This window comes from Falco punctatus (assembly GCF_963210335.1).
Source record: "Falco punctatus genome assembly, chromosome: 11".
Taxonomy (NCBI): Eukaryota; Metazoa; Chordata; class Aves; order Falconiformes; family Falconidae; genus Falco; species Falco punctatus.
The window spans coordinates 3,631,080-3,658,244 of record NC_137591.1 but is presented as its reverse complement, the minus strand read 5'-3'; the positions used below and the strand labels follow the sequence as shown (position 1 = coordinate 3,658,244).

The 27,165-nt window shown below is 40.7% G+C and overlaps 2 protein-coding genes across 10 annotated transcripts in view; one reads left to right on the top strand and one right to left on the bottom strand.

The window, feature by feature from the left end:
• The window catches only part of DOCK7 (dedicator of cytokinesis 7), a 109,662-nt gene that overhangs the window by 46,073 nt on the left and 36,424 nt on the right, over window positions 1–27,165 (bottom strand). For all 9 annotated transcript variants that reach the window (XM_080406318.1, XM_080406322.1, XM_080406319.1 and 6 more), the window contains exons 10-14: window positions 26,916–26,996; window positions 24,478–24,643; window positions 23,675–23,817; window positions 21,328–21,421; window positions 19,590–19,752 (exon numbers count right to left, since the gene is read on the bottom strand). In XM_080406318.1, coding sequence (XP_080262444.1) covers window positions 19,590–19,752; window positions 21,328–21,421; window positions 23,675–23,817; window positions 24,478–24,643; window positions 26,916–26,996 — 647 coding nt within the window. The remainder of the gene's footprint in view (window positions 1–19,589; window positions 19,753–21,327; window positions 21,422–23,674; window positions 23,818–24,477; window positions 24,644–26,915; window positions 26,997–27,165) is intronic.
• Window positions 220–19,574, top strand: ANGPTL3 (angiopoietin like 3). The gene is made up of 7 exons (XM_080406432.1): window positions 220–9,254; window positions 10,275–10,385; window positions 11,236–11,353; window positions 12,103–12,216; window positions 13,734–13,829; window positions 15,699–15,971; window positions 17,287–19,574. Exons 1-7 carry the CDS (start codon window positions 8,757–8,759, stop codon window positions 17,466–17,468), a joined length of 1,392 nt encoding a protein of 463 aa, XP_080262558.1. The 5' UTR covers window positions 220–8,756; the 3' UTR covers window positions 17,469–19,574.

Here is a 27,165-nt window from a genome sequence, read left to right as displayed (position 1 = left end):
ACAAAGGCATCAGGTGAGCATCTCTATGTGAGAATGAGAGGGTTCACGCCTTTATCAATGCTATTACTTAAACATCTATGGAAACAGTCAAAGTGAAGGGTTTGACGTTTTCCAGTAGCCAGGTGGTCTTTTCATCAACAAAAGTGCACACCTGTATGAGCAATTTGATAATTACCACTTATTTTAGACATCAAAAGTCATAATTTTTTGAACTTTATATAGGTACACGAAAAATACATCTAAAAATTTTCCAGTGATTCTACAATCTAAGAAGTTAATGTGGAAAGAAAACATATGAATAAAGAAGCACTGAGAAGTGTTCATTTGCTCAGCACAGAGTGGCTGGTTCCTGTTAAACACCTTCCTTTGTGTGACCTTCCTTTCCCCACCCCTTTTTTTTTAAAAAAAAATCTCCTTACATCATGATGACTTCAGGTTACACCTCTCCTCTGAAAATGGATTAAACTAAATACCTATCTGTAACTTCAGCAGCTATGCAATCCTTGCAATGACTCAGATGGAACAGTGTCTCCAATTCCATGCCTGAATACCACACTTTGGGAAGGACGGGGACCAACTAGAAAAATCACATCTAAGAAGCCAGAATAGTCAGGAGCTTTGGAAAACAGCGGGGATGGCCAGACTGAACCAGGACTGTTTAGTTTTGAGGGAATGGCTGGTGCCACAGGTAATGACAACACTCCCAGGTAGCTAAAGAACTGCTGCAAAGACCAAAGTAATAAAGTGATCATCACATCCACAGGCAATATGACAGGATGTAATGGGCTGAAATTGCAGCACAGGAGATTTAGATTAGAAAAGAGTGAAAATGTTCTGACTGTAAGGCTAGTTAAGCAGTAGAACAAATTGCCTGGGAAGGGTGTGAAATCTCCATTTTCTGGTAGCTTTTGAGGACATGTGAGGCCAAGACCTGTCTGGATCAGTTTATAGACAACCTCAACCTTCACTGCAGGGTTGGGGGTAACATTTTGGAAGCCCCTTCCAGCTCCATTTCTCCCAGTCTATGATTACTTTCAACGCAAGAGTGACAAGATGTGAAATTCTGCAATATTTTCCGTCCTCTTAGCCCTGCTGAGCCCCTGCCAACAAAACGCAAGTTGGATTCACACATCGTTAGCAAAACCATCCGCTGCAAGCCCCCGCCTGCCCTACCAGCAAGTAATTTATACCTGCAGAAAGTCCTTTGCATGTCCTTTTAGAGACAAAAAAAAAAGTCCTTGAATGATCGCGCTCAACAGACTCGATTATTCAAAGGAAATACACCTTCTTTTACCCCCGAACAAGTAAAGTGTATGAGTTCTTACACATCTTTTAAAAGTCTGCCTGGAAATCCCCTTTCCATCTCCCACACAGCCCTGCCCACCAGACCAGCATCATTCCCCCTTGGACATCCCAGCTTCTATGGCTCCAACAAGAGGAACTGAGAGGGATGCTCACCACAGGCTGCTTGGCAGCCCAGTGGTTCAGTGGGAGGTCCATGTCACTGCTTGGCACCTGCTAGGGATAAAAGACTGGCATGCTGCATTTTGCTCCAACAATGAAGCAACAATTCTGTAACAAGCCCTGGTTTGTAAGGCAAGAGGAAAAAGAGGTTCCCTTCCCCTCTGTCCCCCTCGGGGAACTATTCAGTGAATCTGAACACAATTTGTAAGTAATTTTCAACTGTTCCTTGTCCCAGAGAGACAAGAGACAAGAGACAACAGATGGGCACAGAAAACTGAAGCGAGGAGCACAGCAGGGCAACATTTTAAGCATAATAAAGCAGCCATTACAGAGTGCTGGCAACAGTAGATTGAAAACAAAAAGACACTTTTTTTGATTGTCAGGGGGGCGGTAATTCGGTTGCTCAGTGAAGGCACCTGGCACCTTTTTTGATGCCATGGGTACCCAATGTGCACCGGGCTAGCAGTGGGTCAGTCTCCTGGCGGAGTAGCTGGGAAGGTGGGCTGCCCCAGGCTGCCTGCAATTGCACCAGGCATCAGGATCTTGCCAAATGAATCCCAGCTGAGGACTTGGTTCCGATGGCCACTCCCTTTGCCCCCCAGTACCCAAGGGTACTCCCTTCTATAGAGGAACAGGCTAATCCTGGTCCTACAGAATTCCCTAAGAGTCTCTGAAGGAAAGGGTACCTCCTCCAGGTCTGTACCTGCACAGAGCAGCCCAGCTGTACAGCTCCAGGAGGCTACACGGGGCAGCATATGAAGCCAGGCTCTTTTCCACCCCTCCAGGCACAGGAATATGCTTAGCTGGCATGTGGGAATTTCTTCCCTTTCAAGTCCTTCATGGTGAATTAAGTTTTTGAATCCCATCCCCATTGGTCACTTTGCCTAATCAACGCTCTCTTACTATTTCAGAGGGGGCTTGTGCCGTTTTTGTTACTCTACTAAATTACTTTGTTCTGGCATGAATACATTTGCTCCTTGATGTTCTTTTTAAAATGAAAATGGATATGAAAATTTACTCTAAAATGTACATTGCTCATAAAACTTTTATTAAGTATTATTAGTGCTTAAGAGAAGGATTTAATGTATTTGTGAAGCCAGGCTACAGGATCCCTATATTAAAACCAGTCTTATGCTTAGGACTGATTTATGCTGAATAGCAGAGATGAGCCTAAACCAAGCTTGCAGTTCTCCTACCGCCTCTTCTGCCAAGGCTTGGCCTGCTGGGAGCAAAGGGGATGTTTCACCAATTTGATGCCACTCTAGGAAGAGGGTGCTAGAGACCTACAAGCAGACACTACAGCTGATGTTACGTGTCAGGCAGGGCTTTGCCTGCATTCATAACAAGCAGCACTGGAGGAAACGCACAGGGTGCTCCCCCACTCACTGCCTCTCAAGCCCTTGTCACATGAAAGGCTCAGAGGACAGTTATCCCACATTTCATCAGGAAGAAGCTCACCTTGCACAGATCCCACTGTAAGACAGGGGAGCACTGGATGCTTGCTCCTGTTCAGGCAGCTTCTCTCCAGAGGGCTTCCTACTACAGGCATCTTCCTTTTGTGGAAAATTTACACAGGAGGGGAAAAAATCCCCCAGCTTCCAAATCAGAACATGACCCCAAATGAAAAATCCTATTTTACCTTACCCTGCATAGGTAAAAGCTGTGGATCCTCCTGTCTACCATAAGCGCAGTTACAAGAGCCATGGAAAGAGACTGACAGCTGAAAAACTGATAGGAACATGATAAATCTCTTGAAGGAACCGATACCCCTGTCTAACAGCCACCCTGGCAGGCTGACTTCTTGGTTTCTCCTCTGTTATTCTCTCTCCTTTGATTCATTATCTCTCAAGTTCTCATCTTACTATTTGTGTGCACAAATACCAGGACTCAGTAGACTTTGTAGGGCACCAGAGGCGTAACCACCATCCTCTGAAAAAAAGTGAAACGACTTCTGTGCAAAGCGATGGTAGAAGCTGCCTCACTGCACAGGTGAGATGACAGGCATCAAAGTTGCTGGGCTTTTAAAGGCAAGGTAAGTGGCGTGGCACTGAATGTAGTCTTCAGAAATCAGGAGAGGACATCCCCAGCACCGTATTATATACAAGCAGTGGAGAGTTCTCCCAGCAAGCGGAGAGAACAACCTTCTGGTGGGCCAGACATTGTGGGGAGGTCTCATATCACAGTGTTCAATTCTTTATAGAAGGGATAAAGGAAGGAGAAGGAATTGTCCATGAAAATAGCACTGCAAGGCCAACAACCATGCTAGGCATACACTGATGAAACAAAAGGACTGCCAGTCCTTACGCTTTCAGGTAACAGCTACTTCTTGATGATACTACTCACAGATTTCTGTCTATAAAAGTTTCATCCAGAAGCTTTAAAGCCAAGGACTTGTGTCTGCAGCTTTTATTAAAATGCTAAGCAAAACGCATTCAAAGCTTACACCATTATCTCAAACAGACTTCAAAAGTACTTTCACTTCCATAAAATGAATTACTAAAGGAAGAAGGCTTCCCAAGCCATGGAAATAACGGCACTGGCACTTCTCTAAATATTTATACAATCTGATTGCAGCCATTTTGCAAAATCCTTCATAAAGGTAATAAAATATTAAGAGCTGATCCTAACTCTTAAAGGGAATGTCTTAACTACTATGAAAATTTCCCTTTTCAGTAAAACCCAGAGACCTTTTTCTTTGCTTTATTTCTACTATAAAAATCATTTAAAACCCATTTAATCAGGGTCATACAGGTGCACAAAAGATCTTCAGGATCATGTTTGTTATATACAACTTTCCTTGACTAAGCTAACAGTTCTCAGAGGCTGGATTCCCACTTAGGGTTTCTACAGCCCCTGAATCTTACAGCTTAATCATATCAGAAGGTTTTCTACCCTCTGCTTTCCTGTGTCCTGCTTTACTTATGGATTCTGCGACTGTTGTGACATCTAAAGGTGGTATTTTGTAGCGAGGTTATCACTGCCTGACTTCATTGGCATTAATATGGAAATGTGCTTGGCAGCTATTTGTGGGGTTTTAATATTTGACATCAGAGCATTTTGACTGGCTTTCCCCTTTGGAAAACAAACCTTTCTAAAGGGTGTCCTGTCTGAGCAGTGTCCCGGCACAAGCAAGCTCCTGTAGCTTGCCGAGTTACCATGTGCTGGCTGAGCCACGACAACTGCAGCACAGGAATAGGCAGTAAAGTTATATCGCAGGAGCTTCTCAAGCTGTAGAAACCTAGTAAAACGTCTGATCTCCAGTTGCTTGGCCACTGCTATTTATTGAGTAACCTATATTTTTCTGAAGACTAAGCCAAGAATAAACATTTTCTGGGGTGATGGGATTAGGAAGAATTCAAAAGTATTTGAGACAAAACAGAAAGACTTCTAAGAAATAGCTAAAACAACAGAAAATTATTAATTTGATACCCTGTAAAACCAAAGCCATGAAAGTACTTTGAAGTGGACTGCAGAAAGTCTATACTTTTTTTTCTGGTTTGGTTTGTGGGGGTTTTTTTCTTAATTTTGCAACCAGTTCTTCAAGTTTTGCAGCTCAAAGTCCCTGTGTCAGATGCCAGAGGCTGGATTTTGTTCCCCTATTTAAGAGCAGTGTCAGGGCCAGCTAAAAACTGTACCTAAACTTTGTCTAAAAACTCCAATGAGTTTCCTACAGAAAATACAAATCCTTCAAAAACACATGCTTATCTTACTTTTTTTAAACACGGGAAGTGTTTAATAGCAGTATCAGTACTACGTATCTTGGTCTATCACTCAAAGCAAAAACTATCAAACAAACCTTTCACAGTTAAAGTGTTAAGAACCCTAACGACTTCCCAGAAATGTACAATATAAGAGCCATAAGTGCCACCCAGAACCTGCAGATGCTTTTTTTTTTTTTTTTTTAACTCATTTGAACAGCTCTTCATAGATTTCCATTGATATTGCCAAATGAGAAAATTCTGCAGGAATGATGACTTAATGCAAAACCTCCAGGACGACCACTGTCCCATGAATAACCCTAATTGTTCTAACACTTTTTCTAACAGAATTTTAGTAGTGTTGAGTAAATATTGATTTGATGAGGTTCTTTAGAAACTAATCTAAAAAAAATGCAATTTTAATAGGGCAATAGGGCATGACAGCCTTCCACTGAACAGCTTCTCACAGACTAGAACCTCATGGACATCCCTTGTGAAAGCAACCAACTTTGTCAAAGCTAGATCTCTGGAAAAAAGCCCTATGCCACACAGATCGGAGAATTGATCATAAACAGTCATTATCACAATAAAATTAAGAATTAATAGTGATTAGCCTTCAAGCCCTACTTACCAGACTTTCACATATGGAGTTAAAGTGCCGATAAAAAGGCAGAAGCAGAATGATTAAACTGTGTTTCATTTTAACAAAAGTCCCTGCTCAGTTCTGTGTCTCTGTGTAGACTGAGCTTCCCAACTGCATGGCTAGAATATTTTTACTTTGCTCTGCCTGATGACACACCTACCCTGCCCCACTGCAATACCACTGAGAAGCACGTGATTTAGGAAGGCTCCCCAATGGCCAACACCAATGTAATACTTACCCACTGAATAAACAGCATTAACCATAATAAAGGTGAATATCAACTCCCAACACAGAATAACACATATAAGTTTGTGTATAACTTTCAACCTATGAGAAGCTCCAGTGCAGTCACTGGCAGTCTTGGGTTGTCAACTGCTGTATGTCTAAGCTTCAGAGAAGAAACAAATGCACAGCCTTAATTCCCTCTCATTTCTCCGCACTAAACTTTGCTCCCACTGCTCACCTGGAGATCTGACAGTGGCATGAGCTCTGGGACACAGCAAGAAGTCTTAGCACTTTGCTCACCTCTTGGCTGCTTGTTTACATCCTGAATGCGTTCAACCAGTCAGACTGCAACGAGTGACTTGTGTTACTTTAGAAATGAAGGGGTCATCGTGTTTTTATCCATGCACCAAATATTCAGTACAAAATAAATGATCAGCAAGTGAATGGATGTACGTGAGCTATAATGAACAGCCCATGACCAAACTCCTCATTTGCCTATAGCCTCCCAGGCTCAAATGAGTACTTAAGCAAATAACTTCTCCATCACGTGTTACATCTGCCAATGGTGAGCAGATAATGCCCAGCCTCAGGTGGCCAGGCTCAGCTAACTATGGCTTTACAAAAGTTGTCAACAGAGAACCAGACAGGTGTTTAGTTGGTGAGAGCCATTCTTCCTGCATCTCCCACCTGCACATTTCCAACCTGATTAAACACAAGCTGCAAAGAATTGAACAGAACTAGGTGAGCACTTGGGTATCTGCATGGGCCTGCACATACCTCAGACTCTTCATAGCTCTTCAGTCTGTCCTGAAAGGCAAAAGCATCTAAAGAGCTAACAGCAAGCTGCAATTCAGATGAAGCAAAGGCTGCTCTGACCCTTGGCAGCCCTACACTCCAGGGCACAGAGCTGTCCTTGCCCTCCTGTTCCCCGACTGCACGGTGCTGCCAGAGCCGAGACCTCAGGCCAGAATCCTCCAAACCCTCAGCGCTCAGGGATTTTTAAATCATTATTTTGCTGCTTTGCTCAAGTACTTTAAAATTATGCTTGAGAGACAATTCCTGATTAGCCACAGCCTTTATGAGGCTGTGAATTCATAAATATCTGAAGTAGAGCAGAAAAAGGAAAACTTTACTTAGCCCTTTGCCTTCACAGGTTTGTTCCTTAAGAGACACTTTTCAGTACTTGGTCTCAGCAGTGTACAAGGATGAGGACCTTCAAGACTGTCTACTGCAGTGGGACACCTTGCAAGATGAGAAATTACTGGGTTCACTTTTTACAGGACAGAACTGCACCTTTGGGTTGTGAAAATGAAGTGCTGCTTCTTGGTACAGAACAGGGATTATTGTTTGCATTTAAGGGCGAGTCCCACATTTGCTTCCCCTCTTTGCCAGCAGATTCTCTTTGAATGCATCCTCGTTCTCCTCAGTGCCAGGCCTGATGATCTACATGGTCCTGCCATTTTTCTGTGCTTTGTTCAGATACTCCAGTAAGTCTGATCCAAATCATACTGGTACAAAATATTCTTCACCAATTCATTGGAGGTCCAAAATACTTTCACGTTATTTCATTATGGGTGGGGAAGTTACCTGCACATTATCAACCCTTCATCACACAGGAAGTTCAACGTATGAGATAACAACTTCATTTTTAAAATAATTTTTCTATTGATGCTTCATATCATACAGGTATATGTACATGAACAACATCAAACAGGGGAAGAATTACTAAACATGCAAGAACCTAGTGAAAACTGGAAAACTCTCTGAAGTACAGACTATATTATGCATGGATTGATTTTGATTTCTTGGATTACTGTGAGTGATTCCAGGAAGAAAAATGCCTTTCATTCATACTGCAATACTACTCAAAAAACATACATGCTTCCATGCAGAGATCCACTGCAGCACAGAACATTTATTTCAGAGTACTTGTAGACTTGCTTTATGTAATGTGAATCTTAAACACTAAGAAGAATGGTAAGGTGAAAAATGTAAGTGAGGTATTATTTATCTCACCCACCTCTGGAAAGTAGCTCTTAAAAAATAAGTTTTATATGGTGTAAATTACTGCACAAACCTTAACATAGTAGAATCACATCCAGGCAATCTCTGGACCCAATTCCCTCTTTCTCACTTAATCTGAACTAGATGACAAGTAAATCCACTGCAGCACAATGAGTTACATCAGAAAATGGTACGAGATGAGAATCAAGTTGTGTGAATCACCTGGGAATATTTTGCCCTTCCATAGCTTATCAAGGAGCTGCACAACCTGAAATACAGCGTCCAGCGCTCTTAAGTATGGTAAACCCTTTCATATTCCTCAGGCAATAAAAGGAATCTACAACATAAACAAGAAGCAATTTAGGCCCTTATCGAGATTATGACCCAAAATTAATCTATTAAAAAGCGTTGTGTGAAAAACACCATGCCATCAATAACATTTTATAACAGAAGGTCTGGCAGATGGAAAAGTTCAGAACCAGTTTAATCAGCAACATACCCGTCTCTCAGTTTTATCTTCCCAGATATCAACCTACATTCGAGAGGGGTTACATGCGTTCAAATACACACAGTTTAATCATCAACTCGTTGGTCTGCCTCTTTTAAAATGAAGAGGAGTATAAATAGATCAAATTCTTCAACTCAACAGTCACACAGCAAAAACTGTTAGTAGGAAAAGTCTCTGCACCCTGAACAACTAAAGAGTACCAGGAGCAGGAAACATGAAAATCATTCTAGTCTTTCTATTCACTGCCCCACTTGCTCTTTCTGTTAGAGCTGAGAAGGATTATTCCTCCTCTGATTCTGCTGTGTCTCCTGAGACGAAATCAAGATTTGCCATGTTAGATGACGTACGAATCTTAGCCAATGGACTCCTCCAGCTTGGGCACGGGCTTAAAGACTTTGTCCATAAGACAAAGGGGCAGATGAATGACATCTTTCAAAAACTTTACATTTTTGATAGGTCCTTTTATGAGCTTTCACTGCAAACTAGTGAAATCAAAGAAGAAGAAGAACAGCTCAGACAAACTACAGCCAGACTGCAAATGAACAATGAAGAGATGAAGAACCTCTCACAGGAGATGAATTTGAAGATTGAAGACCTCATACAAAACAAAATCCAGCTCCAAGAGCAAGTATGGGGACTGGAAGACAAAGTCACTAAACTGGCCGTTATCCAGCCTTCAATGCAAGAGACAGAAGAAATTTCTTCACTCAAAGTAAGTAGACTTGTGAAAGCCCTTGACACACAAAGCCAAAGTAAACTGTAATGCTATTATCAGTAGTTACGCAACATAAGCTCACGTTTTCTCTTCCTTTTCACTGTACTACTACTGTGTATTTTAAGAAATAAATCACTGCAATAATCTTAAAAGATTCCTGTCTTAATCTGATATATAATTTGTTTTGCAGTAAAATTCCCCAGTGGAATCAGTGAGAAAATTGTGAAATTATAAGGCTCCGTATCTTTTTCAGTACTTTTTGTTGCAAATCAGTTTTAAGAAATTCTGTAATAACAATGATAAAAAAACTTTGTTAGCAGGAAAATGATGTGATTATCAAACCCATAGGTTTGTGTGCCATCACCTCATAATAAATGATTCATTAATATAAAACCAGTATAAAGTATATAAAGTTAAAACTTAGACATCCATAGTACCTATATGACCTCCAGGACCAAAGAACCTTGCAAGCGTTAATTGACTTAATGTCAATACATACAAGTATTCAGGTGGGTATAAATTTTCCTATGGAAAAGCAAGTATTAACTGTATTTTGCAAAAGCATAAAAAGTCTAAGCAACCTGTGTGAGAAAATACTGGCTGCTTGTGTCAAAGCAGAAAGATGAAACCAGATCTCCCAAATCCCAAGCCAATACCCTGAATGCTGGGAATTGTTCCCTTTTTTGATCAGTGGCATACATCCAGTTTGAATCAAGGGCCAACTTCACAGAGCTTGATTGTTCTGGACATGAAAATGGAAGGAAAATAGCAACAATAAAAAAGGTCTACAAAGCTGCCTGTAGTTTGTCTCAAAAAAAAATGGGTGTTCACTACAGAGGCAAAGAAATTCACCCCTTCAGAGGCAAAGCAGACAACCCTTTGGAAAAGGAAAGGCGATGTTAAATGGTTTGTGCCTTTCAAACCTGCCCCCATGACAAGAGTTATAGAGGCAGTGCCACTATGAAGGTCTTCTGCTGTTTCTAACCACAACCCTCCTCCCACCCTTCCTATCCTCAGGCTTTTGTGGAAGAGCAGGACAACCACATCAAGCAACTTCTCAAAATTGTAGAGGACCAGCATGTGCAACTTGACAAACAGCACAATCAAATAATGGAGCTGGAGGACAAGGTACACGAGCCATCTCTATGTCTCTGTTCACAATTTGCTCTCTCTCGTAACACTGAAGGAGTCAATGGCTCAGCCATTCATTTGGGCCAGCCATCCCTCTTGGTCACAGTTTGGGGGTGTAGAAGAGGGTATTAACAATTTTGACCACAAACAGGTACCCTTCTGGGTGGGAGACTGCTGTGCTGCCAGGCAGGGGCTATGGCCAGGGCACAAAACAACCAAGAACGCAGCTTTGAAATACCATCTACCGACACCAGGCTGCTGTATTTTCTGACTTCTAATTTTCTTTGCCCCTCCGCTCTTATTATCTATCATATTATTGTTCTTCCATTGGTCTTCTAAGTATCATTACTTTTGCCCTCTTTCTTTTCTTCCAATATTCACTCCAACAGGGAGCCGTGTTCTGCCGTTCAGTGTGTTACCGTAAGGCTGGGATAACTGACATGCTCATATTTAATTTATTCCTAAGAGGAAGCTATAAAAGGAAAATGCCTTTCAGCCTAAGGAGCTCTGGGTTCTGTGCTCTTTAGATGTTGGTATTATTTGTCTAAGTTATGTCACCTGAGGAAATAAGTTAAATCTGTTTGCCCATTAAGATGCACCTTGTAAGGATGGGTCATTTACTCGCCTCATGAATCCTACATGTTTGGGCAGTGGCACAGCCAACATCCATGCAACCGAAATCCATCACTGCAGTTCTAAAGTTATTTTTATGTTGTAAATTGGGTATCCTAAAGGATTACATTCACAAGAAAAATTATTCTCTGCATGACGTTGTTCGGCTTGATACATGAACCTCATCATTTCAGAGCCTTGGGAAATTAACAGTCTGTAATTACGGTTCTTTTAGCTAAACCACATAGAGCTCCAGGAACTCACAGAGAACTCCTTCACAGAGGAGCAAACCGAACCAGAGGCCATCCCCTTTCCTGTGCGCAACGCCACAGCTGCAACATACAAATCTGATGGTGAGATCTTATCTCTTAGACGTGACTACACAATACATTGCACTCACAGTATTCTCTGTGAAAGTTTTGCGTTGTTTTTCAATAGCCAAAGATAAAAAGCAAAAGACTCTTATGTTATATACAGCACTGTGGGAAGGAGGTAGGCCTCCTGCTTTGGAAAGAACATCATTACCTACTTAGCCCCGCTGCACGTGTACTTGTCTCTGGGGTGACATACAGGAACAATGTCCAATAATGCAGTAATTCTGTCCCCTACCTTCACCCTCCATTCACCTCTTGTAAACATGTGCCCTGACCATCTGACACTTCTGGCATTGCCAATGCCTGCCTTGGAGAGTATGAACAGAGCACTAATTTACTTCACACTGGCCAATTATAAGAACTGGAAGAGCTTTCTTTAAAGTTGAAAGGTGTTTTCAGTCTGCAGCAATGGCAATGGTATTTATTGGGAACTTTACAAGGGGTAGGAAAGTCCATTTGCCAAAGTCTAGTCTTAGGCCTTACAAGGTTTCCAAAACTATCTAGATTGAAAACTTGCCTAACTTAAAACACAGTACAACTTAGTAGCTGTACTACCAAGTCCAAAGCAAGTTGCCCATTTAATGACATTTATTCGAAAATAAGATTACCAAAAACATTCCATTTTTTGGTTTGGCTCTATCCCATAGAGAAATTCAAGTTACAAAGCTGGATTAAAACTTATCACATTCAAAACAGGATTTGTAACTCTCTGCTGTTTGCTTTCCTAGGTGCCGCTCCTGACTGCACTGCCCTTTATAACAGCGGCATGCACTCCAGTGGTGTTTACACTATTAAGCCCAATGGCTCAGAAGCTTTCAATGTCTACTGTGAAATGAAATTTGGTAAGACAACTGTCCTAGTGATAGTCCAATTTTCACATAAGTAGTTTCTTATAAGCCAAAAAACTGTCTCTCATCCCAAAGCAGACAAAATCTTATCACGATTTATGTGTTGACTTCTCTTACTGGCACGTCTGTGCTTTGAACTCAGGTTTCCCATATCCTGAAGTGTCCTTAACACTGCTTATATTCTTTACTCACCTCTTGTTTATACCAAGGAAAGGACTTTCAATTACGTGACATAAATTAAGTATAATCATAAAACCAAGCCCCTTTAGCTAATGAAAATGGTGATTATAAATGCCATTACATTGCAATCATTAATAGCTTTTACAATAAAAGCAAACAGTAAACAGTAAATACCTTAGTAAAATTTTGTTCCATTAACAATGGTACATCTACGTCTCAACCAACAACCTAACCCAGACAGGTGAGTCCTGCAGACAGGATTCCTGTATCATGTCTGGGTAAGTCAGTAGCTATGTATCCTATAGGTCCAGAACTGTCATGGACTAGAACGCAGCACCTATCCAAACTGTCTTTGTAAGGAACCCATTTGTCCATTCCTTTTGCCACTACCCAGAGATCATGCATCACTGGCCAGTTCCCTGTTCCCTGTTTTTTTCACCCTACAATGCAGCATCCTGCAGTGCTGCTCTGTGCGTGTCCTGCCCAGCTTCCTCGCACAGTCCCTTTGCCACAGCTACCCAGAGAGCCTGGGAACACACTTATGCAAACGTGACAGGGCCATGTGATTTGTTTGGATGTGTAAACAGAATGGCATGGGGTTGCCCTGTACAAAAAGCTCCTTTGCTTACATTTGTTGAAACTGGTAAAACGAGGGTGTCATGACCTGGTTAGGAGAAAAGAGTCCGCTGCAACCCTGGCATGGGCATGGCCTCCAGCACTTCATACCTTCTGTGGAGCCGCGTTCCCAGCAGTCAAGTGCTATCAGTAGCAGGAGTCTGACAATCTGATCAAACGTCTGGAACATTTTATCTCTCTTTTTTACCATTTTCTCTATGTTTGTGTTTCTCAGCCCTCATAAACAAATGCAACCCAGTTAAGGCAGCTTAACTAAATAAGTCCAGGGAGCTGAGTCACCACAAGTGTGGCAGAGGACACTCAGGCTGTGTTCTGTTCAGCTGTGCTCACTTGAACTTCTTTCATTAAGATTTAAGCTAATTCATTCTGCTTCAAAATTGGAGCATCCAAGACACACTCATGGCCAGTTAATGAGGCCAAGGCCAAGATGAGTCAAGCATCTGCTCTCGGTGCTCAGTACACGTGCACTCAGGTCTGCTGCAAAAGGAAGAGTAAGTGGGATTCATATGGAGCCACCTTCAATGCAAACCCATTTTCTTCTTCACTACAGTAAAGAGCTCACTCGCATAAGGGCAGCCACAGCAGTGCAGCCTGTATGTCAGCAGCTGATGGTCTCAGTTACTTTCCATCTTCTCTCTAGTGCTTTAAATACTTAAGCCAAGCTTGTGACTTACTTCCCCCCTTTGCATTTGCAGGCAGTTCCTGGACCGTAATCCAGAGCAGAGTGGATGGATCACTGGATTTCAACCAAACCTGGGATGCCTATACAAACGGTTTTGGTGACCTCAATGGTAAAAATGCCTTTTTTTGTGTCTTTTCTTTGTATCAGTTAATCTGAGAAGCTGCATCTACTTACTGAAAGGTATTCACATGAGAGCAGGCAAAACCTGCAAACAAATCTGAACAGCTTGCCTAATTCATAGAACACCGAAAAGTGCTTAACAGAAAACACAACTCAGTAAAATTCTCAGACACACCTTCAAATGTGTGTTTAGAAATGTTTGCTGAATCAAGGCCAGAATGCTTTAAATGCTATTTTAATTACTGAGATTTTACTATTTATAGAAGCACCTCCCAAGGCCATTAAAATACACACAAATGCAAAACCTCACCAAGTTGTTGTCACCAATTTCTCTCAAATTTCCTGCAATCCTGTTTCCCTTAAAACCACCACAATAATTTTTCCAACCTCAAGACAGCCCGAGGCTGTGTGTGCTCCCCTGCACAAGCACCTCCGGCTTCTCCATACAGTGGCCAATCTTCTCCATAGCAAGAAAGGGTGAGGAAACGCCCACATTCCCCTGTTAATCATCAACTTCAAAGAATCTGTAGCACCAAATGCTGCCCAACAACCTCCCCATCCAGCATATTTCCCTATTTTTCTCATACAATGAGATGAGTCTACTTTTGTTTAGAAAATATTTTTACTTTCCAGACACAGCAGAGATCAAAACCTCACCAATGTGGGCTGCAATATTGACTTCCTTCCACCTCTTTTTACAGTAAAGAGCTGCTATATCACAACCTTTCCCACACTTTGGTACAGTAGCTCACAACTGAGGTAGACTTCTACCTGTGAAGTCTGTATGATCATACCGAACGCTATAGTTGCTCCTTGATTGGTCTCCAATTCCCATATACTACACTAACACAAAGCCACATCTTCTCAGTGTCAGAAAGATTTTGCAGAGGACTGCATCACACTCAGCTATGTCCTACTCAGTCCTGTGCCACATATTCTAAGGTCATAATATATAACAGGCTACTGCTCGTTACCTGTAAATTGTGGGAATATTTTACTCAACCATCTTGTCTTCTATTGCTTTAAATGCCACCTGCATGTATGGCACTCACATTCAGCTACGCTATTTCTACCTGTGTCAATTACCTATTATGCACGGATACCAGTGGCACTGATAATAAGCTACTTAATGAACATAATTTATGAATCTAATTAAACTAATTATCAAGAATTCTAGCAAAAGAAAAATGCTCAAGTTAAATTCACTTTGTACACATGGGTATCGAAATCACAGTTCAGTTCTGCAGCTCTTTCCTTAAAAAATACAACAATTGCAATTAAGTTTTATGTATGTCATTTGCTTCATTTGTCACACAGTTCCAATTACGCACATCTTGAGCTCCCTCTCAGTTTCACAAGAGGTGGGAAAGTTAAGAGAGAAGCTTCAGTTCATTTATATCTCTTGCTTTTATTGATCACCAGTGTGCAATTAAGAAGAGGTAAACAAAAAGAATGTAGCAGGAGACCTCTGAAAAGATCAACAGTCCCCAAGACTCAAATTATTGATTTAATTAAAGCAATGAATAAACCTTTTTAAATACTGTATTTTCACACATACTACCCGCAGGTTATCTGTAAAAACAAATTAAACAGCAGCTTGAGCAATACAGGGTTTTAGGACAAGTTCATCATATAACCCCTGCCCCATTAACTCTCTGCCTAGTGACTTCTGTCCCCTAATCCTCACCGCTGACATCTCTTGATTCTGACACCATGCAGCTTAGTTGAACATGTATTTTCAGATGCTGATATTCTTAATGTGAACGAGCTACCTGAGGTATGGGTTAGAGATCTGAAAAACATGGTGTGTTCATGCCTAGTTCCATATTAACAGCACCTATTCACTACAACTTTGCAGAGGAATTCTGGCTAGGCCTGAACAAGACCTATTCCATTACTAAACAAGGAGACTACATCTTACGGATCGAGCTGCAGGACTGGAAAGAAAATAAGCGTTACATCGAGTATGCATTCAGCCTGGGGGGCCCTGAAACAGACTACACTCTCCAGCTTTCACGGATCTCCGGCAGCATCCCCAACGCCCTGCCAGAGCAAACAGAACTGCGGTTCTCAACTGCAGACCGTGACATGGACACTACGAATGACTTCAACTGTCCAGAAAGCTACCTAGGTATCAGTATGCTGGGTATATTAACACAGGAGTTTCTTTGTTACATAAAAGACGGTAGTATGCTTTAGTGGGTAGTTACTGATATTAACCTGGCTTTAGATACGGAAAAGAGAGGGTAGCAACATCTTTCTGCTTGCAAGAAAGGGCAGAATACGTTTTTCATTGGCAGGGTCCTACAACGAGGCATCACGATTCTATTTTATAGCTAGGTAAAACAAAAACAGAGTGAGGGTGTGCATACAGCCAACATCAGAAACAGAACTAGCAGCAGAGGTTGAGGGGCAGTTATTCCTCTGATGCTTGGTCTGTTGTGGCAGCCCTAGGTCAGATTGTTTAATCGTTCTTTGCAAAAAAAACATTAGACAAACTGACTCTTAACTCCATTTTGACTACAAAACAAAAGTTAAGAATGATGGTGAGTTTCCACGCAAAGGCAGATTTTAAGTGTTTGTCAAATATACATGATATAATCACTCTCAAAAGAGCAAGAGAGATGCAAGGCTGAAGACATTTCTCCCTAAAGATAATTTGGTTAAAGGATTCCTAATTCTTTGATTTTCTGAAGCTTTTATATTTTGCCAGTTTATAGCAAAAAACCAAACAATTGAAAAAGCATTAAATTATTAAACCAGAGGATACAGAATTGCCCTCCAGGCACCTGCTTCATGCAACAAACATTCTGTACATCACTGTAGGCTTGCAAATTGTTAACATCTGAAACAACGCTGAGTGTTACTCAGCTCTAGTGACCACAGAGCAGATGGCCAATTACTTCCAAAGTGCTAAACTTTCATTTTTTAGCACAGAGCCACTGCCAGTCCTTTGCAAGCAGAACTGGGCATACAACTTACAAGGCTTGTGGTTAAAGGACACCAGCCAATAAAAAAGAGAATTTGTTTACACTTCTGCCTCCTGTAGATGCAGAGATTTAACTATTTGTACCCAAGAAAAATATCAGCAAGTCAGAAAGTCAGTTCCAGAGGGTCATGGGAAACATGAAAGCGTGGTGCTAACTTCTTAAGTGTCCCAATTCAGTGGCAGTATTTGTGTGTGCAGTTTTCTATGCACCACTACTTTTATGTGAAGCAGACAATAACAGGGAGCACAGCATCTCTGTATCGGCCCTCAGCTTGCAAGTGTAAGTGGGTATACGTACAAGCACCATTTCATCTGGGCATACTGGGTAATTGTCACTTTTCCCAAAAATGGTCTAAAGAAGATTTATGTTGCAACCAGGAGCTGTCTACGAGGAAACCGAGCACAATATGTTACGAGTACAATTGACAGTAACTGACATTACAATATTTTTCCTTAGGAGGCTGGTGGCACAGTGAGTGTGAGGAAACCAATCTCAACGGGAAATACGTCGCACCAAGGTCAAGGGGAAGACTAGACAGAAGAAAAGGCTTATACTGGAAGCCTAAGAAAGGAAGATACTACCTGCTCAAGTCAACCAAAATAATGATACACCCAACAGATTTAAAAAGTTTTGACTGAATGCTCAACCTGATGCATTTTAATACAGAACATATACAACAACCATTACTACATCAAAGAAGTTCATGTTACATTTAATAACAGATGCATGTCTAAATGCATACACTATATGGTGTATTCTGCAATACATAAACCTGAGACTTTTGTGATGGTCTTACAGTATGTTTGGTGAGTACTCTCATTCCCTCTAGCCCCAATGTCAATGTGCTGTAACTTTCATGGAGCTTCTACCTCCCTAGGATGAAACTCTAATGCCTAGGAAACAGCCACGTATTCATGTATTAGATAATACTGCTTGAGGGAATGGGTTTTCAGGCTGTTGCATTTGTTTATGGGTTGTACAGTAGGAAACACAAAAGATGTTCAAGTAAACAAAGGGCTGGGAAAATGCTACAGAAGACATTTAGGTATTAAACTATAGGGAAAAAATGAATTTCATTTTGTAAAGTAACTAATTTGATGTTCAGTTTATGTTATTGTTGTGGAATGTTTCTATGAGCAAAAGACGGGTACTTCCCCATTTTAAGGTTCTGCATATTTCCAGACAAATTTTCAGCTGCATAGCTCAGGCCAGCTTTCACTGCAGCACTGTACTCACACAGCTACCTAAGCCAGAGCACAGGCCTAATCTTTTAGATACCACACTTCAAAACATAACTTAAGAATGACACTTTCTTACTGGAAGTTAAGAGCTAAGCTTCAAACCTTACTGAAATGAGTAAGAGATCTTTTCTTCTAGTTACAAATTAAATCAGAGACACCCCTTTGTGACCTTTTAGTACACGTACCTAAGGAAATAAATAAAAGACCAAGCGAGCACACAACAAAACACCTTGCAGATAGAGAACAGCTGCCTGCGGCTGCCATGGAGTCAATGGCACCAAGCAACAAACCCTGTAGGCACGACCTATGTGACAGCGTTGGTCCAGCTCCTGAGAACATATTCACATTTGTTTAACTTCAGCTGCAGAATGCTGCGAGGCAGAAGGACCACTGACACACTTGCAGATGCCCAGCTGTGGAAGTGTCGACTGACAAAGACCCCAGTTCTGCAGTTACATTGAGTCATATTGACTTGTATATCTTACCTAACCCTTGTACAGTAAGGATTTTTTATTCAACATTTGCAACCATAGAGAAAAAGTTTTAAATTGTAATGTGTCAGAATGAAACAATGAATGAACAGAATGTACTAATTACATAAAAAAACTGTAAAAGTGCTTTTAATTCTCATGGATTTATTATGAAGAGATCACACAGTGCTGCTTATTTGTACTGGTGTGTTATAACGTTTAATCACCTGTCCAACCTCTATAAATAAATAAATAAATAAATAAATAGAACTTTAAAAGATATGAGAGAGGAAACTTGATGAAACTCTTTCTTTTAAGCTTTGGTTTATAAAAAACTGGTTTGTATTTATCTAATTTTTACCACAAGAAGTAAGTGATTTGGTGAGTAATTTGGTGAAATTACTCAGCTGAAGCAGACAATTCCACTTAGATGTGCAACGTCTTCAAAGATACTGTGAAAAAAAAGCTTTAAATGAATAGTGGTACACAATGAAAAGAGATCTGCTCCCTGCTTGGGCTTTGCTATAGAAAGGTTATTGTTTTCCGAGACACTTTAGAAACATTTCTTTCTTCCAGATCTTCAGAAGATTTTTTTTTCAACCATTGCAAACAAAGAAATTATTTTTAAATCAGAATGGAAATATGACTGAAGCAATGATGCAGGTTTTTTTCATTTTTAACCCTAACTTCAAAGAAAAAAAGGCACTGAAAATGTTCAAAAAGTAGTAAAACCAGTAAGACAATTATGACTTTAGCAGACAAAAGAATCTACATAAAACTGAAAAGAACTCAGCTAAATTTCACTGTGAATTCTGGGAAATGGAGAAACCTCCCTCATGTTCTTGTTCACAGCCAAGTTTTATGCAGATATGTTTGTCCCTTCACAACTGTGTGTTTTCTGCTGTGTCAGTCTGGACCCTTTTTGTGCCTCTGGCACAGCAGACCTACTGATACAGCAAATTTTGCAACAAACCAGATGATAAGGTAGGAATTTCTAGGCTTGCCAGTCTCAGGCCCTGAAACGTGAAAAGTATTTCAAAACTCTAACCTGTATGTGGTATTTGGAACGTAGACATCCCTGGCAGGAAACTCCAGGATTTCTCTTGTAGGTCTAACTCTGCTGTCTGGGTAAAGTTTGACTTGCAGCAGCTCTGGAGTTAGACAGTAATGGGGATTCTCTGGAGCCGGAGATATGTCTATCTTTAATTGCGCTGTAAGAAGAAAATGGTTTTATTAAAATAAATAGAAGTTAATTTAAATCAAAAACTATATTCATGCTTTGTTCCTTCAGGTTAATATCCTATATATTAATATCATAACTAAACAAATTATAAATTACAACCAATGCAGACATGTTAAAAACAAGTAACAGAGAATCAAACCGATATCTAGGGCGACCGGGACACCAGATAATAAGAACCAACAGAAGAGACGTATCTTAACAGTCCCAAATACTGTTCTCATAGGCAATTTGAGGAAATGCAGTCTAAATAATGCTACTGGGAGGCCCAACCATAGTTAGAAATAATACTCAAAGTCTCATAAGGAATCTTGCCTATCAAACTGGAAGGGTGCATCAGGAGCTGCTGAAAGATAATCCATACCAAGACTATTGAATGTTTTCCTTAGCAAGTCAGGTGACAGTACTGACCGCACACTTATTGCTGGCGGATGGCACTGAGGTTGGAATGACTGTGAAAACTTAGAAGACAGGAGAATGGGAGAAATGGCATCAAATGACTAAGATGAAACATAAAAAAGAGCAAAGGACTTGCATTAAGTAGGAGAAGGCAAACATACAAACAAAACCTCCAAAAATAATTGGCATGGATCAACTCTGTAGAAAAGGCCTGGGTGACGCAGTGACAATAAGCCAATGTCCAGAAGAAAGCCACAACCATTCTAAGATACATTAGCGCAGTGTCATGTGTAAGACAATGGAGACAAATTAGTCTGCTTTGCTTGGCATGAGGTCTTAGAAGAAGCAGAACAACCAGTTTAGAGCACTGTGCTTGAAGAAAAGCATGGGCAGATTAAAGAAACTCTAGCAAAGAATAACAGGCATTTTTAGAATCACAACCTTTAAGGAAGGGTTGAAAAAAACCTGAGATTGGTTAGGCTACAAAACAGAGGTGAATAACAGTGAACTAATAACAGTATTCAAGTACTTGAAAGGCCGTGATAACTGCCCTGAGGGCATGACAGACCATAATCAGATTAATTTGTAGCAAGATAATTTTGCAGTTTTCTTAATACCTAACCTCACTACAAGGACAGCTGAGTGCTGGGAGAGATGATCTAAGGAAGCAGCAGGATTGCTGTCCCTGGAGATTTTTAGAACAGGTTAAGTAAATATTGTCAGGAATAGCACAGGTCAGGGACCAGTGATGTTTCACTGCTGGTGTGCCAGAGTTTTTATTTCCCTTTCTCAAACAGAGGTGGAGACTGCTCCTATTAACCAGGTGGGAGCCAGGAGAGAGATCTCCTCTCAGCTAGAGTGGTATTTTTACTCAGGAAAACAGGCTCCTCAGTGCTGGGTTTAGTGCCTTGGGGCTTGCACCCTCTTCTCACAGATGCTCCTCTGCGTGACAGGAGCTGCATGTGCACACATACCAGTGAAAACCTGCCAAAACACCATCTTTAGTGCTTGTCATCTTCCAGGAATTGCTGTTGATGACTTCTGAGGGTTTCTTCATCTGCTCACTTACAAGAATTGGGTGGCAATTGGGAAGGACGAACCACATACCTTAACACCAAATGTGAGCCAAAAAGATCCCGCTCATTACCTGTGATGGGTCTCAATCTCCGTAACACTGATGATGGCCGTCTCATGTCAGCAAGGAACTTGTACAAATCTTCATCGCTCAGGCGATCACCCTCCTGTTGGATGTCAGGAAGAAAATGCTTGTCTACACAACCCTTCAGGATTGTGAGAGAATGAATAAACCATCTAATACTATAGCCTCTTTCCTCTGAGATATCAAAAGGTACCTTCCCAGAACAAGGTGTTAACGTTAACATGCTAAATTACAGTTCATTTCTCCATCCTTTTCCTTCCTTTTTTCCTTATTAATCATCATGACAGCTGCAGGAACTTCTCATTGAAAACCTTTTCTCTCCCCATCAATATTATCTTTTTCAAATCTGAAAATGGCTGTTAAAAGATTTCCCCAAAATATCCACTTTTTAGCAAGTATAATAGTTTGAAAAAGTATCCGTCATTCAGGTAGTGATCCTCATTCCTTCTCCTCTGCCTTCTCTTCGGTTTGAGTCTAAAAAAGCCTTACTTTTCAGGAGAAGTGTTAAGAAATGGTGGGAACTGGAAGGAGTCTGTTGTCAGGCTTCCTTGTGCCACATTCTAGTAGGCCAGAATTTTGTTAATTTTGGAAACATTATAGAAAATGTGACTGCCACCCTCTAACTATCCAAAAGTAGAAGATATCTGATAATAAAGGTAATAAATCACAATATGAAAAAAGAAGCAAACAGAAGGAGAAAAATGCTGGGTAGTATTCAATTAGTTGTACTCAGTGGGAGAAAAGGAAGGGGAGATAAAAAATAAAAGACACAGAAGAATCAGAAACTTAAATCTTAAATCAGAACCAAAATTTTCAATCAACATTCAGCAATTTTTAAAGGACAAATTAATAAAACAAGCTCCTTCAAAGTTGCCAAGTGAAAACAACCTCAACGAAGTAAATAAATTTGTAAATCATGACTAACTTAGTGACCAGGTCTGAACTGGTGTACCTTACAAAGAGGGCTGCAAAACATGGTCAGTGGAATGGCTGCATCACCAATGCTGTAATATTTTTTAATTCTTACTTTCTACATTTTGGGTGAATACATTACAGAACTGGATTTTGTGAACGCCCCAAGTAAAAGGAACTTCCTGAGCTGCCCTGTGTCTCTGAGGCCCCAGGGATACCGTCTCCAGAGCCCAGTTTCAGTCACACTGAGTTTCATGAAAGCACGGAGCATGGGAGTCATGAGTCACCCTCCACTCACATGGTTTGCACCAACATAACTTGATGCCCTTGATGACATTTCTCCTTATTTACACTACTGTATTTAAAAGCAGACTTTGGATGGCTACCCACAGTGAAAGTGGCACGTAACCAAAACAATCAAAAAAAAACCCAGAAGAGCTTAACCAACTTTCAGTATATAGAATCTACATCTTTGTATTCTCAGTGATCAAGAAATCAGCCAAAAAAATCCCATTTGTATACTAGTAAATCCCTTTTTATACACAAAGGTGACATTAAAATAACAATTTTCTTTAGCCAGATGTGGCATTAAGCAAATCTTAGCAAACATTAGTAGACTGAAACCATTTTCTAAGCTTAACTAAAAATTTTATTCTGTTTAATCGTGTTTTCTACTGCTTCTCAGGAAAAACCCAAGCTCTGGCTAAGAACTGCCACTCAGCAAAGCAGCTTCAGAAATGAAATGCTTTATTATCTCAGGTATCCCTGGTTGTGTCCAGTGAACAGATGCCAACCTCAAACCACATTGATGAACCTGGTTCTGAGCCTGCTGATGTTTCACCGGGATTGTCTATCACCCAATGAAACTGAAGGAGCCAACTGACCATCGTGATAAAGGCTATGCAATTCCTAGACCAGGACAAACACCTAGAATACTTTTTGGTACATCCCAACCCAATGAAGTTATCCTCAGTTTTTGTGAACTTGCTTCCATGCGCATCTTTCCAAACACGTGTACCAAAAGGCCATCCAGTGCATGTTAGATAAATCTGGAGCAAAATAAACTGGCGTTCTTCTGGGAAGACCCAGTTCTATTAGCTGGAGTGGCCAAGTCACTATGCCATAATGATGCTTTATTGTTCAGGTCAAAACCAGCTAATAATTCAAAATTCCATAACGTAATTATTCACAGTAGACTTATTGAAAGAATCCACCGATCTACTGTGGACCCACTGCTGGCAGAATTAAGCACATGATGTAACAAAACTGCTGCGTACTGTTCAAAGACATCCTGTGATCAGGGAACAGACATTACATGCATTGAGAGCATCACAAATTAATCATTCAGGTCTAAATTGACTTCACATGATCAAATCACTCTGTCCAAGGAGCAACTCCTTAATTAGATAGCTGCATACAATACCTGTTTAAAGAAGTTTGTCACTGTCAGAGTAGCTGGTCTAAAACTGGTCAAATTGCAAGCCTCATCCCCGCTTGTGGTTCTCTCTAACGAACGCCTTCCGACAATACTGGAATTCCGCCTCTCTGACCACGATCCTTTACGTTCTTCAAAAAACAAAAATGGGGAGGAATTAAAAAACAGGAGAAAAACAATAGTCCAAGAGCCTACTTTTGTTCCAACCAGGATTTTCTACACAAGAAGATAGGTGCTGCATTTGGAAATTATGCAATAAGCGTGATAGAAGAGGTGGTTATGCTAAGACAATCACACTCCTGAGGCATCAGGAGGCTATGAAGCACAGCTGACTACTTCTGCTCCTCTCACAGCAACCTCACCCCAGTGCCTTACTGCTATTATAAAAGTCTTTATCGTGTGGAGATTTATGTATTTCTCTTGCTCTGAAAGATGATGAAGTTGGCAGTTTTGGGGATGCTGAAGAGCAGTTTCAGATGAGCTATGTGGTTCACAAAGATTAATCCACTCCTTTGGAAAATGTTCATCAGCCTGTAACGCTCTCTCAGTCTTAGAAGCCTGGTTTTAAATAATATAACAGATGGTTTGCTTGTAAAATCCTTGAAAGATAAATCCATTTGTTATCATGGACTTTTCTGTTTTATTTCAACCATGACCCAAGACTATCAGAAGGCCTAGGGCAGGGGGAGGAAAGCGATAAAAGGAGCAATGGCAGCTACAGGGTGTGAATCAAGACTTCAGTAAACTCTGGATTTGTCCACATTCCCTCATGCAGACACCAGATACTGTACCTCCTGTGCCAACTTCTACTTCCGTGGAATCTCTTTCCAAACTTCCAGCGCTGCTCACAATGTTCATTAAATGAATGGCCGTCCAGGCAAAAGGCATGCGATACTTGCCTAGTCTTTGGCAAAACTGCTCTGCTTGGCATTTCAGTTTTTCCAACTTTTCTTTATTCTATGAAGAAAATATTCAATCCAAGAGATTAAAAGGAGAGGAATAGGAACAAAAAGATTCTTTTAGCAGGATTGGTAAGTAACAATGGTATCTTTTCTAACCTGCAATGATTTTGTGCTTCAATAGCACCTTCTAGAGGAGGATCACTAAGCGCTAGGCAAACGGACTTCTGCTTCCCAGAACCTGCCATCAGGCCAACAGCACCAGACACAGGACAAGTGGACAGTCAGAGTGGCTGGCTTCATGCTTTTAAGCCTCCTGAATAGTCTGTCAAAGCCCAGTGAGCTCATCTGCCCACTGCCCTTTCAAGAAAAGCTGAATTTTACTCTGTGAAGTCTGAAATGGCATTTCTTAATGTGATTTTACGCAGCAGGTGCTCAGATCATCTGGAGTTACATGGGAAACTGAGAACATTCCTCAAATAAGCAGTATCATACAAGTTTTGTTGAGGAAAAAGAGGAATATGGGAGGACTTTTCCATAATTCTGCATATTAAAGATCCATTTTTTGCTCTATAAAGGTTGTTCCCTACAGGCCTCTAACAAGCCCCCAGACAGAGGGCTGGGTAACAACAGAGCACGCTGTTTCTCACATTCTTCTAGTTCAGGACATGCTTATGCACTTTGCCTGGAAGATCTTCAAAAATCACCTTTTCACTTACATTCCCAAGCATCCTGCAAATCCAATTCAAAAATGTTACTTAGCCACATGTCCACTTATTGTTCACAGGAAATGTAGTTTTTTACTTTTGTTATATATATACCTGAGGTGAAAAATACCCATTTTTTCATATTGTGGTGCAGTGATATAAAGACAGAGGTAGACAAAAAATGTTAACTTCTTTAGCTAAAAATGTATTTGAATTTTAGGAAGCCAGAACTTTGTTAGAGTTTGATTGAAACTAACAAATGAACATTCCATCTCCTTTGAAAAAAGCACAGGGGAAAGCCTCTGATCACAAGAAGGGCTGGCATCTCTGTTTCCGTCTTCATCCAGTCCTCACTATAACACTTTGGTCTTCACTTCGCTCAACCCAACTGTACAAGAAACCATTTTTGAGATTCCTAAGCACCACTTCACATTTTATCTACCCAAGGTTTCCTTCCCAAGCTCACTTGCACATCTTACAAATTGGAGTTGTAAAATAGCATACTGAGCTCAAGTTAAGAGATTTCTCCTTCTGACTGCTAGTAACATCAGAGATTTGCTGTGCTATAATCACTGTTGTATTGGAGAAAGCATTTCAGAAAAACAAATAGTAGCCTGTGGGTGAAAAGATCAAGGAAAGGCCATAGTCCAGGTGTCAGTGAATTCTGCAGGTGCCAGCAGCACTCCTGTTTGCTCCTGACTGTACCAAACCTGCCATTCCCACTCAGACTCCAATATACTGCAATGAGCAACCAGCTACCAACGGCAGAGAATGAGATGGCATTCTTCCCTGTGTGTAAACCTCTGCTTTCAGGCCTGCAAGGAGACAGGCTGCATTTAAAAGGGATGGATTTAATGAGGGAAAGACAAAGAATCCGCCAAACTGGGGCAGGATAATGTTATCCACTGCACTTCACAATTCCCAGGACAATGCCCAAACTGTTAAAGACAGGAATTAAAGGAACACTGTTAATGAAAAACACAAACACTAAAGTATAAAAATCTAAAATTGCCCTTACTATATGTAAAAAAGACAGCTTTATCCTGCTGTTGAGTGTGGTCTTTCTTTACAATATTACAAAAACCAAAAAGCAGCAGAAAAAAGCAGAAAAAACCAAACAGAAATACGCTGCAATTCAAAACCAGGCCTGAAGGAGAATCTCCTCTTAACATATTTCATCCACTTTCCAACCCTTCTAGAGGAAGGTAGAGGTACTGTGATGGGGTTAAGCTGCAGAAGCAATGGAAAAGTTGAAATTTTACTGCATCAAAGGCTGCCTTCACTTGACCCAGCTGTACGCACACAGCTGATCCTCTGGGACAGGGAATCACAGATGACTGAGCTTGATGGTAACCACACATCTCCCCTGTCAGCTACAAAAACCGACGACCTTTAACTACTCTACCCCAACAAGGCATCAAGATTCAAGGGTCTTTGACTCCTTTTTGGCCTTTAGAATTTGACTACCTTCTTAATTAAAAATGGATCCTTCTAACAACAGGAACAGTATCAGTGGCTGTTAAGTCCAAGGTAAAAGAAAATAATGTATGTTTAATTTGTTAATAACAAAATGCCTTAAATCACTTGTAGCATGTTTAATCAAAACATCAAAAAAATTCTTACCTTTGCTGCATCAGATTCTTTAAAAATCATATAAGGCTCTGCACACTCCCCAATATCTCCCTGCTGTAATACTTTTTCCAGCTGAGAAGGGAAAACGAACCGTTATAAGGACATGTATCCAACAAGGACTGTTAAATTAAACAAACACTAGGAAGCAAAAACTACTACAAAAGAGTTAAAGCTTTATTTCCCTTTGTGAGTCAGGGAACAAGCACTGCACTCAAGTTATTAGAACTGTTAAGTTCCCAGG

Coding starts and splice junctions, on each gene's coding strand:
- ANGPTL3 (XM_080406432.1), top strand. CDS start 8,757: ATGAAAATCATTCTAGTCTTTCTATTCACTGCCCCACTTGCTCTTTCT. Junction 12,217..13,733: donor CTACTGTGAAATGAAATTTG/GTAAGACAACTG, acceptor TTGCATTTGCAG/GCAGTTCCTGGACCGTAATC. Junction 13,830..15,698: donor CGGTTTTGGTGACCTCAATG/GTAAAAATGCCT, acceptor ACAACTTTGCAG/AGGAATTCTGGCTAGGCCTG.